The 12,192-nt window shown below is 47.4% G+C and overlaps 1 protein-coding gene across 3 annotated transcripts in view; it reads left to right on the top strand.

Annotated features, from left to right (window-relative positions):
- The first annotated feature begins 547 nt into the window (after window positions 1-547).
- Window positions 548-12,192, top strand: part of dlc (deltaC) — a 20,250-nt gene continuing 8,605 nt past the window's right edge. For all 3 annotated transcript variants that reach the window (XR_001290426.1, XM_005737450.2, XM_005737451.1), the window contains exons 1-7: window positions 548-738; window positions 944-1,186; window positions 1,422-1,479; window positions 1,740-1,997; window positions 3,015-3,203; window positions 5,589-5,758; window positions 6,758-6,977. Coding sequence is in view for 2 of the 3 variants with exons in the window: in XM_005737450.2 (XP_005737507.1) it covers window positions 688-738; window positions 944-1,186; window positions 1,422-1,479; window positions 1,740-1,997; window positions 3,015-3,203; window positions 5,589-5,758; window positions 6,758-6,977 (1,189 nt within the window). In the remaining variant the exon portion in view is untranslated. The remainder of the gene's footprint in view (window positions 739-943; window positions 1,187-1,421; window positions 1,480-1,739; window positions 1,998-3,014; window positions 3,204-5,588; window positions 5,759-6,757; window positions 6,978-12,192) is intronic.

A 12,192-nucleotide genomic window follows, 5' to 3' on the forward strand; every position in this document is an offset into this window, starting at 1 on the left:
AGGAGAGGCGCGTGTGGTGTGCGCGGAGAGGTAGTTTCACTTCCACAGCACATTTCACTGCCTCAGCGTGCTGACCGCAGAAGGTAAATACCTGCGGACACTTTGTGACGTCACAGAGGCAGTAAAAGCAGCGCCTCGGTCGTGAGCGTTTGGCTCCTGGCACTTTGTTGCGTAATTGCACCATCAGCTGGTGAAAGCCAATCAAAGCATCCCCCCGTCCCTCAGCCCCCGTCCCTCGTGACATCGTCACACAGAGTGTTGGAAATCTGTATAATCTGAGTGGCTCAGGCTTCGTGTTCTCGCAGCGCTGGAGAAAAGAAGCGCCTGAAAAATAAAAAGTTAAAAGAACGCGTAAAGCGTGCGTAACGGCGCGCGGCATGGGGAGTTTCACTCACTGCTGCTTTTGTTTTTCTTTCGTTCTAAACTCATTTCACACAAACATCAGCACAGCAGCCCTCCCTCCTTGCAGTCGACGCACCTCCTTCCTGCCCTCCTCCTGAGGTATAAAGGAGGTGGGACGACAGCTGCGGTCCAGAGTTCAGCGCGGAGCGGATTAAACTTTGTTTCAGTTCGGGTTGCACACCGCGGACACGCGCACACTGCCCGCTCTTTCTGGAGGTTTTTCCTTCGTCTCTCCGTTTGATTTTGGATCCTTTGGACTTTACGCACTGGACCTGTGGACGCGCCATGGCACGCTCGCTGCTGCCGTGTCTCCTGCTGCTCGCCTTGGCACAGACGGTGAGTGACAGCGCTCACGGGACCCACGGGGGCGTGGGGCTTTGTTGATGCTTTTGTTAAACTGTTTTCTTACGTGTTTCGGACACGCTGCGCTGCAGAAACCGCGCGCGTCGGGTTTGTGATGCAGACGTGCGCCGTTTTGCAGTGATGAATTTGTGTGCGTCTTTGCACCAGGTGACCCCTCTCCTCTCTTTGCCCCCCTCAGGCTCTTACCGCCGAAGTTTTCGAGCTCAAGATCGACTCCTTCACCAGCTCCAGCGGCATCTGTGGCCAAAAGTCTGAGGACTGCCTGATTTTTTTCCGCGTGTGCCTCCAACACTCGCAGAACGTTATTAAGCCGGAGCCGCCGTGCACGTACGGCGAAGCGCTCACGGATGTCTTCGACGCCGACTCCAACTCCATCTCCGAGAGAGAGCCCATAAGAGTGCCGATTCCCTTCAAGTGGCCGGTAAGTGACGACAGTCACGCGTGTTTCAGGCGTGACAGCAGCGCAGCGAATGCACTAAAGGAGTTATTTCTTTATTGCTCTTGAAATCTTAAAGGTTTTCAGCCACAAACATCCAGAGAAGAAGAAACTTTTCTCAAAAGCCTCAGAAAGACAAAGCAAACTCAAATGTGCCGTTTCCCTCCACGTCTACTAACATCTAACTAACTAAGATGTTTCTTTTCCCGGTTACTTTCAGGGGACGTTCTCTCTGATCATTGAAGCCTGGAAGGCGGACGCTCCAGAACGGTCCATAGGTAAACTCCCGACGCATCGCCGCCGGCTCACCGGCAGGTGGCGACAGCTCACACAGTCAGGCCTCATGCTCACAGTTCATCTTCCCGCACAGAGAATCCACTCGTGATTCGTACCTGTGAACATCAACAAGCACCAGATAAAGACACTTAAAACTATTATTTGTTAATGTTTACCATCGCCACAGACGAACATAATTAAAAACACGAGTGGTGTTTTTGTCTGATGATGATGATGATGATGATGATGAATTTCCAACCAGAGAATCCGAACAACCTGATCAGCCGGCTGGCCACCCGCCACAAGCTGAGGGTTGGAGAGGACTGGACCAAGGGCGAGAACACCAGCAACCAGAGCGAGCTCCACTACTCCTACCACGTCGTGTGCAAGGAGTTCTACCACGGGGAGGCCTGCTCCGCCTACTGCCGGCCACGCAACGACACCTTCGGCCACTACACCTGTGACAAGGAAGGGAAGATTAACTGCCTGGAGGGCTGGAAAGGAGAGTATTGCACAGTGGGTGAGTGTCCTCTGTGATGCTTTCAGCAATTCAACAGAAATTGTCCTTTAAGGTGTAATTTTACTGCTTATGATCATTTGAGGAGAGTCATTGGTGCCCTTCTCACTTAAGATTACACCCAGAGTCACATGCTGAGCAAAGCTGTTTTTAACGGCTCCAGTCTCACGAAAATATACTAAAAACGTTCAATGATGCAACAAAACTGGCTCCAAATCAGGAGCGATCTCTTGTTTTCTTACAGTAGTGCAACTCCTCCTCCTGAGCTCCCTCCATTTTTTATTCTAACGTTTCTCCTGCTGAGGAGGGGGGGGGGGGGTAAAGAATGGGACCCTTGGCGGCCTTGAAATTGTGAAGTCAAGCAGTTGTCAGTGCCACCGCTGGCCCTGGTGGCTGCAGGGGACAAAAAAGAGATGTTAGAGCTTATGTCGTTTCCAGTGTGCGTGCGTGTGTGCGTGCGTGTGTGCCTCTGAGGTCTGCTCCCTTTGTTTTGAGATCAACAATGGGCCCCCAGTCGGCCCCCGGCCCGCCCGCCTTTAAGGGGACACGCGCTGCAGCTTAATGTGTGCTGCCTTGCGTGAAAGGAGACAGCATGTGTTGCTTTTGTTGTGCGGGCCAGCTGCTTCGTTCAGCACTTAACAAGCACTTGTAGGGGAGCTGTGTGTGTGTGTGTGTGTGTGTGTGTGTGTGTGTGTGTGTTTATTCATTCAGTTTTAAGGTGAGCTTTCGGCAGGTCCAGGTTAAAGTGAGTCTCCAGGAAATTAAAGAAAGTTAACGTGATGCAGTCATGTAATCGTGACCGTGTGTGAGTTTAAGGAGGAGTCCCTTAGACGGGTGAGGAGCTGTTTTGTCTCTCTCTCTCACACACACACACACACACACACACACACACACACACACACACACACACACACACACACACAGTCATGATAATATTTCCTCCCTTCCCTCTCTTTCTTGCGTTCTTTGACCTTCCTCCTCCTGCCCTCTCTCTCCCTGCGTCCCTCCTCCTCCCATCAGCCATCTGTGCAGGGTGCAGCGAGCAGCATGGTTTCTGCAAGTCTCCCCGGGAGTGCGTGTGCCAGCAGGGCTGGCAGGGCAAGAGCTGCGACGAGTGCGTCCGACACCCCGGCTGCAAACACGGGACCTGTAAGCTGCCCTGGCAGTGCGACTGCAGGGAGGGCTGGGGCGGCCTGTACTGCGACCAAGGTGGGTTTAAACCTGCGGGTGCGTCGCCCCGGTGGGGTTAACGGGCAGCTGAGTGTTTCCTTTGCAGGTTCAAGCATACCCCCACCCTGCCCCCACAACAAACCGACGCTGCGGCTGATTTGTAACTTCTCCTTTTTCTGTTTATTGAAATAAATCCACACACTTTCAGAGCTGCAAAAAGATTCACCCAGTTTGTTGGCAACGATTTAAACTTTCAGGAAAACAGTGTGAAGCTGATGTATTTCACTATGAGGTGTTTTTCTGCCTGTACGTCAGCTGTTACTGTCCTCCCACAGTGACGCATTTTAGCTGAAACTATGATTTATTTCACAACTCTCATCGAACAGCAAGTAAAAACCAAGAGTGCTCTTTAAAGATGTTTTATCTTTAGTTTAAGGAAGTGTAGAGCTGTTTTTAACCATCGTTTCTGATGCCGGAGGCGTCTGACTAACTAAGATCAGATTAATTTGTCACTTTAAATGACCTGATATGATGTAATTTATTCACAATATAGAAGCAGTTTGGGGCTGATGTGAAATGAGGGCTGCATTCGTGTGGAAGCAAACCCCTTTGCAGACAAGCTTTTGGTTCACCGCATCAGTTATTTTCTGTTTCAGAGACTTTTACCTGAAATGTCAGCAGACATCGTGTCAGCAGCTCTAAATACATTTCTGACAATCTTTAGAAATAAGCTGCTGGTTTAGTTTTATGAGCCAATAACAGTTTTTAAGTGACTGTAACAATGATTACTTTATACGCAGGTTCTTTAAAGCCACGCACCACAGCAGGTTAGCCACACAAATGTTGTGTTTCATGCACTTTGCTGCTGAACCTTCAGTTCAGATGATTGTTTTTGCTGTGACGCAGTGAAGAGTAATCATGAACATGTCATATAAAGAATTTAAACATTCAGTTTTGTCTTTGGTGACACAAACTTTTGGCCACAGCGGTTTTTAAATCCCAGAACTGAGAACTGTGCTGCCATGCAGAGGTATGACCTCTGACCCTGCCCGTCTGCAGAATATCAATAGATTCAAGGTTAAAGGTTGAACACATTAAAGACACATTTCCACATTTGATAACAGATCTTTATGAGGGGATGTTTTTATGTGTCATCTGCATGTATGCAGAAAAAAGCCACATGTACTGTGTTTAAATGAAGACGGTTATGTTGGGCCAGTATAACCAAAACATGAACAATAAATATGTTTTTCTTCCCACAAAGTCCAGACAGGGCAGTGGGAGGGTGGCGGTGGTGGGATGGTAGAAAAGCCATTTCTAATATTCCCCTCAGACGTGACACTGCTGGTGCCTGACCGGACATCCATATGTGACGAGCTGGGAGAAAAACAGTCCCACTGTTGCTTCCATCGATGACGCCGAGCACAGAGGACACCGAGTCCTCTATTTGAACTTTTAACGGCAGGATTTGGCACCCTGGGAATGAGGATTTGCTCCTCAGCAGCATTTGATCATTTATAAAAGTAAACCTTTAGACAAAGGCACCGAGGTCGACAGCATTGTGTTTGAGCTGAAGCGGGGCACCTCAGGGCGCCATCCTGAGTCCTTTTACATTTTCCTTAATGCCTTTCCTTTTATTTTCCTTTTTTGTACATATGTTCACACACCGATCACTCGCATTGATCCAAGTAATCTAATAACAGCTCACATGACAAACTTCCTGTCTTTTTGCCTCTACATGCACCGCTCAGGGTTTACATTATTTGCATTCTGGTTATGGATAATTACATTGCTTTAAAGTGATTGTTCAGTAGACTCAAAAATGTTCAGGTACCTAAAACCTCTCACCTCTAAGATACATCACCAATCAGCTGCTGATTGATTAGGGTTACGTGGATCTGTGTTTGAGAATAAATATTATTGTAAATGTTAAATCACCTGCCTGCTGCTGTCGTGGTTAATGCGACAGTTTCCAACTGTGTCAGCTGGTTTTAGCATTTCAAACAGAAACATGTTGTTTAGTGTTTTACAGCAGCTCCATCTGTCGCTGCAGAGATGAGCTGGACTCGTGAATTATGTTTGCAAGAAAACACATGAATCGCATCGTGAACAGGGAACTCCACAGATGTGTCTGTGAAATTAGAAATATCAATCATAATAACAAAACCAAAACACCTTAATTTAGTGGCACTGAGGGGATTTTGTTGTGGTTTTGAGTTCGACTTTCAAACACCAAAGATAAGATAAAACTTTATTAATCCCTCGGGTGGGTTCCTCTGGGAAATTCGGTTTCCAAAAGCACCGACACCGACAAGGATTATGGTAACAATCAAAACACTAAAACAGCAGACGCCACAGTTGCCTCGTCTCTTGTTGTGGATGTTGTTGTTTCCCGTTTCCTGTAATCTTCTTTCTTCACTGCAGACCTGAATTACTGCACCAACCACAAGCCGTGCCAGAACGGCGCCTCCTGCACCAACACCGGCGAGGGCAGCTATACGTGCGCCTGCCGGCCCGGCTACACCGGCAAAGACTGCGAGGTCGAAGTCAACGAGTGCGACAGCAACCCCTGCAGGAACGGCGGCAGCTGCAACGTAAGTCAGCAACGGGCTCGGTGCAGCCAAACCTCCTTTTCTTTAACTCTTCAGATCGTTTAGGAAGTAACTCCCAACTTTAGCAGCTTCTCACGTGCAGGGTAGAGCGTTTCCTGGCGGAGTAGCATGTTGGAACAAAAATGCCAGACACAGTCGGACTGGATGTCAAGCTGTTAGCCCTGAGAGGTCAGAGGTCACTGATGGTCACTGTTATGGCCCATCTAGGCGCGGCCAGACCACAACAAAAAGGCGGTCCACCCCTACATGCTCCTACATTAAACCAACATAGTGACACAGTGAACGGTCTGCCGGTTGGGTCGGGCCGAGGATGAATCACCTGGCAGTCCCTGGCGGTGTCTTCTTATGCGCTGCCTCCCGGTTGTTAGCCAGTCGGTACGATCCATCCACCCTGGATGCACCAATCACGGAGGAGCACCTGCACACTCAGTCGTAACAGTCACGCTAATCCAAATCTTGTTGTGCAAAGTCTTAGCAATCAGGGAGGAAAAAACAAAGAGTAATCAGCTGGTGTGCATTTCCAAAAAAGCGTTTTTCTCCACAACTGAGGTAAAGGTCGGGGTCGGGGTCAGGTTAGGGGAATGGGGCTGTTGGTGATGATGGTTTAGAACTTAGTGTTAACACTGTTCGCTCATCATCATCTTTTAGGGAGCCTGAAGCATGAAGTAAGTGTCAGTAAATGTTTCATTCATCAGTGCTGTTTATTGAACCTTCTGATAAACTAAAATAGTATCAACAACTCACACTAATGTTCACAAAGCTGATTCTGACAGTGCTTATACCTCAGAGGGGTAACGGTGCGGATCGCTGGTGCAAAGTCCGTGTGATTTTGCTGATGATGTAATAGTTCACCGAACTATAACCTGCACTAACTGCTCGCAGCAGGCCGCACCTTTGCTAACCGATGCTGCAGAATCAGAATCACACGCAGCTTTGCTTGTCGCCTCCTCACCTTGTTCTTCTCCTCTGTCTCTCCTCCAGGACTCGGAGAACGATTACTCCTGCACGTGCCCTCAGGGTTTCTACGGGAAGAGCTGCGAGATCAGCGCCATGAGGTGCGCTGACGGGCCGTGCTTTAATGGAGGCACTTGCATACAGGAAGACACCGGCGGGTACACCTGCCGCTGCCCGTCCAACTTCACAGGCTCCAACTGTGAGAAGAGGATGGATCGATGCAGCAGCAGCAGCCCCTGCACTAACGGTACCAGTCGAGTGTAGCCCAGTTCATGCACTTCACATCATCAGAAACACAGAGAGTGCCGTCTGATCTCTAACCATGCTAAAGTTCACAGTTACGCTTTCTATGTTATCCTAGTACGTTTTAAGTTCTCTTTGAATGATGTTTGGCCACAGACTGTTCACACAGGGCCAGAACGACCCTCAGACCTCCAGGCTGACGACCCCAAACGGGCTCGAATCCACAAGGCTGCAGATTTCATATACTCTCTATCTATTACATGTAAAGTCACATATTTGAAAGCTTTTTACTGCTTTTAGCTCATGAAAATCTAAAGCACTGTATCTCATATTATTAGAATGTATATAAATAAAGATTTGCATACAGAGACTTCTGATAGCAGTTGATTCACACACGTGGTTGGAGTCCCATTACCACGAACCGCTGCATCAGTGTGTCGTGGACATGGCGAGCGTGTTGTTGCTCAGGCGTTGTTGAAGCTGTGACGGCCACCAGCTCCTGTCGGGTGCGTCTCGTGTTCCTGTCGTGGTTAGCAAACCTCGTCAGCAGTTGGAAGCATGAAGTGCGCTAGCATCTTCTGGTAGATGGCTGCGCCGATTTTGGATGACACCCCAAACCATCACAGAAACCTGACATTAGACTTCAGACCCCTGGATTCTGTGTCTCCGACTTCCTCCAGGACCTTCGTTTCCAAACAAAATGCAAAACTGACTTCAGTGAAAAGAGAAATTTGGCTCCTCGAGGATCAGCTCAGTCCAGGTCAACAGTCGTCCCCACGGTTGTGTTTGCATGTAGTCAACTAGACCAAAAGCTGCACGGTGTTTATGCTGTTCCAACAGTGAACGACTCAAACCTGAAATATTTCTAATAATTTGAGATACTGGAATTTTGGTTTTCATGAGCTATAAGGCGTAAAAATAAAACTTTCACGTTTTTGGTAATAAAAATCGAATATATCAAAGTTCCATCGGCTCAGCCTGGCAGCTGGATTCAGCATCTGTTCAGGGTCACCAGCAGAGCCCCTCAGGAGCTCCTGGGCAACGTCTAAGGCAGGGGTGTCAAACTCCAGGCCTCAAGGGCCGGAGTCCTGCAGGTTTTAGATCTCACCCTGGGTCAACACACCTGAATCACACGATTAGTTCATCATCAGGCATCTGGAGAACTTCAGGACATGTTGAGGACGTAATTTAGCCATTTAAATCAGCTGTCCTGTATCAAGGTTACGTCTAAAACCTGCCCTCGAGGCCTGGAGTTCGACACCTGTGGTCCAAGGGTTGGTTTAGCCTCCTGTAAACAGTCGGCTTGATGATTAACAGGAAATAGTTGACAGACCTCTCAGAATTCACACATGTGGAGCAACACTTACTTTTAATTCAGTGCCGTGGTGACACGATGCACGCTGCTGCGTTTGCTCCTCTGCAGATACATTTGGAATAAGTCGTGCAAGTCAAAGGACAGAATAAATAGAAGCAGCGAAATACTTCAAAATACGTTCCTGAGAAGAAGCAGGTCAGTGAGGAACTGGTGGAAGCAGCTGCCCAGGCTTTTGAAGCATCATCACAGCATCGCATGAGTCATCAGAGAAAACTGTGCTAACACACACACACACACACACAGTTTATAATTGTGTGTGAAATATTGAGATACCTTTGCATTCAAACGCCTTCATAGACGTGCACGTGTGTGTTTGCAGGGACTCGTGCACTCCTAGTGAAGTTTTGACGCCACAACATACGTCGAAAACATCACTGTTAAAAATCTTATTAGGTCCCCATTAACCACTTTTATACAATGAACAGAACCAGGCAGAGATTATGACTTAATACCATTTTTGAACTTTCCTCAGAAACAAATGTAACGAGAGAGAGGGCTCACGTTTGCATTTTCACCTGGTCTGCGTGTGAGCCAATCACAGGCATGTTTCACACACTGTGGGAGTTCCAGAGGTGGCTGTGGAGAGGGACACGCTCTGGTAAAGGACAAAGACGGTCGTGCTGGTTTATTTTCTCGTGCGCCCAGTCTGTCTGATCGATCGCGTGCTTTCTGAGCTGCTGCTGCAAACTGAATACAAACAGAACAGCAGGCTCGGCTTTATTGTTCCAACAGTCCTGTTTGTACTTGCCAGATAAGACTGAACCACGTAACAGCAGCCTCCTATCAGTGCATTCAAAACACGTTGGGAGCAGGAAAAGCTGATAGAAAGTTGAGATACTCTGTGCCTGTGCAGTTCAGACGTGCAAGTGGCTGACATCCATGTAAACAATGCAGTAAATGCGCACTCACGCGTGTTTAATCCGTGAAACTAATATCCGATTTGTTCTCTAACCAGCGTTGGCGTCTGTGCAGCTAAAAATAGCAGCCGAAGTCTCTGAATGAGATCGCTGCAGCTCAAAGTGTAAAGAGGGACTGAGCTGCAGGAATGTGTCCAGTCTGGCTGCTTTTCTTTATTACGTGCAGATTCTTTGAATGCTTCTCAGCTTATCAGAGTTTGGTGCTTTTTCTCACCTGCTGTTTGTGCGAATCTTCAGCTCTGATGATTTTACTGCAGTGGCTTTGCGTTGGCGTCCTTGGCTTAAAGCCTCGACATCCCAAAGGCTGGGCCGTGCATCAGTTAAACTTTAATTTAAATACTGCTATAAATCAATGTCCCACAGTGCACAGGCTGCAGTAACGATTAAATAATGACACGTGAAACAACCACAACACACAGAAATGCACCAGAGTTTCAACCAGTTCAGTTTCATTGTGTTTACTTTCGTTGTCACCCAGCAGTCAGGCTGAGTGAAAGGTCGCTCCTGTCAGAGTCAACACAGTCTTACAGTTTTCGTCTAAATAAAAAATAGTTGCAGATTCGGTGCTTTGTAGGCGCCGTGTGATTTTAGACATGGCTGCTACAGCTCGCGTAACCTGCTGAGGTTTTGAAGCGTTTCAGCTCCAACGATCGTTTTCTTTGTTTCCTGATATTTTGATGACTCGGGTTGGCGCTGAGGTCACCGAGGATGATTCAGACATCAGAGGGTTGACTTCTCAGCTGGTATATGTGGCTTGAAGCGCAGGGACAGCCTCAGGAAAATCAAATCTCAGTGCATCATCTGCGTCACTGGGATGTTAATCTGTCTTCTGATCAGCAGCGTGTTGCTCTAAACTGCACAGCTGTGGTAGAGTTCAGGTTTGAGGTGTTTTTGGTAATAAGACACAAAAAAGAGCAAATGATGTTACTGTTTGGTGACCCCTACCTGTCTGGCTGCAGCTTTCCATTACAGTTAACGGTCTCTCCTCTCTACATGACAGAAATATAAAAAGCATTACTGAGACGAGGCCTGATGTTTGTGTTGGAGCAGATCAAAGTCACCTTTGTTTATTTTGCTGGTTCCCAGTTTCCCGGTCAGCACTGATAACATCACTCATATCTTATCAGGTTCTGGAGCCGGTAAATTCATATTCAGAATATGAATATTTGGAATTTGCATGCTTAGATGAAATGCATTCATTTGCAGCGACTCGTTTGGGGCTCGGCTTAGTCTTGCCCAGAGTGCGAAGGCTGGTGTGGAGAGAATCGGAGCTAAACTCCTGTAAACCTCACAGCGAGCCTTTCAGATGTGATAGAACATGAATTACCAGTCCCGACTCTTCCTGGGAATCGTTATGTTGTCATTTGTTGTTCTTGTTGTGAACCCAAATATTTCTCTGCTGCCAACGAAGGATAGAGCGGATAAAACATCTGCTTATGCTTCTCGGTTTATATTTCAGTTGATGAAGCATGACATGAGCTTTATTACCCGCAGCCTAACGTAGGCTGAGAGCTCCTTAACGCGATTTGGAGCTTTGATGTTGCCATGACTGTAGCGCCAACAACGCTCGGCACAAGCAGCTGCAGACATGTAGATTTTCATCAGCTTCACAGAGTTAAAAGCACATTAGTAGCTCTGTTCTTCCTCCACCTGTCCTCACCATGGTCATATCTGTCTGTCGCTGGCTTTTGAGCCAAAGTTTATTTTGAAGACCGTCTCTCACTGCAGGCATGAGTGGAAGCAGGTTAGCATGGCTGTTGTGCATGTCGCACGGCTTTTACAATAAAGTTTGCAAGCACTCGTCAACCCTGCACTGAATTGTTCCAGTGTTTGGAAAATGTTGAGTCCTTTCTGCTCTGAGCACAATTTATGATGCAAAGTTAAACGTTTCTACCAGTAACTGTACACAGACGTGGACCTGCGATCTTTAAACGCTTGCAATCAAAGACATGTGTTGGGACGAGTGCCAGGCTTTGCGTAGATCCCTACTCGGACCACCAAAGCAGCTGCTAATGATCAGGGTATGGATTCAGGCCGTGTGGCTGAGCGACCTGTAGTGTCCAGATCCGTTTGGTACCCAGAAGACTTGGCTGCTGCCATCTGGGGGCGTCTTTGCAATGACGAGGGTGCGCTTGGTCAGCATAATCAACGTTAGCCGCTCCACCTGCGAGTGGTGTTAGTGCTGTGTGTGTGTTGCTTGGCGGGAGCTCTCGAACATGTCTCGTCACCTCCCGCACAATTACAAACACTGTGTCCTCGTTGCCGTAAACAAACCTGTTTTCGCAGCAGCTCTGGAGACGAGCTCGTCCTTTTGTTCACCTACCTGATTGCACTCGACTCTGTCGAGAGTCCAGCTCTGCTGCCAGCTGTTAACAGTCTGATAGAGTTTTCATCCACGGCTCATTTCTTCCTGGAAATGCAGACCAGAGCTTCACAACAGCAAGATAACATAAAGTCGGCTCATAGTGGCACGCAAATATCCGCAGACGTGATTCCTGAGAAGTCAGTTAATGCAAACGATCCAGGAAACACAGTGAAAGTTTTCATTTCTCTTTTCAAGCAGTTTATTCTTATCAGTATTATTTTCTCTTATTTGTGTCCAGAACTTCAAATTGCTCCAGATCAATAATCCATAATAGTTCAACTGTAGTTGATCATAAATATTGATTCAGGCTTTTTGGTACTGATAGTATTCAATCATATACACGCTGAATATTCAAATGTCATAAATATCACTAATTAAACTGTGATGTAACCTCATCATATACTTAAAGCACTGTGCAAAAGTCTTGAGTCAGTCACGTCTTTATCGTTTGCTTACACAGAACCTGAGTGTACAGATTTTTACACACTGGCCACGTTTTCACTCGTGTTCTGTCCTGGGCCCTGTTTCAGGAAGCCGGTTTAGTGCAAACTCTGAGTAAGTA

This window comes from Pundamilia nyererei, unplaced genomic scaffold (genome assembly GCF_000239375.1).
Source record: "Pundamilia nyererei isolate P.nyererei 1_Seehausen unplaced genomic scaffold, PunNye1.0 scaffold00076, whole genome shotgun sequence".
NCBI lineage: Eukaryota > Metazoa > Chordata > Actinopteri > Cichliformes > Cichlidae > Pundamilia > Pundamilia nyererei.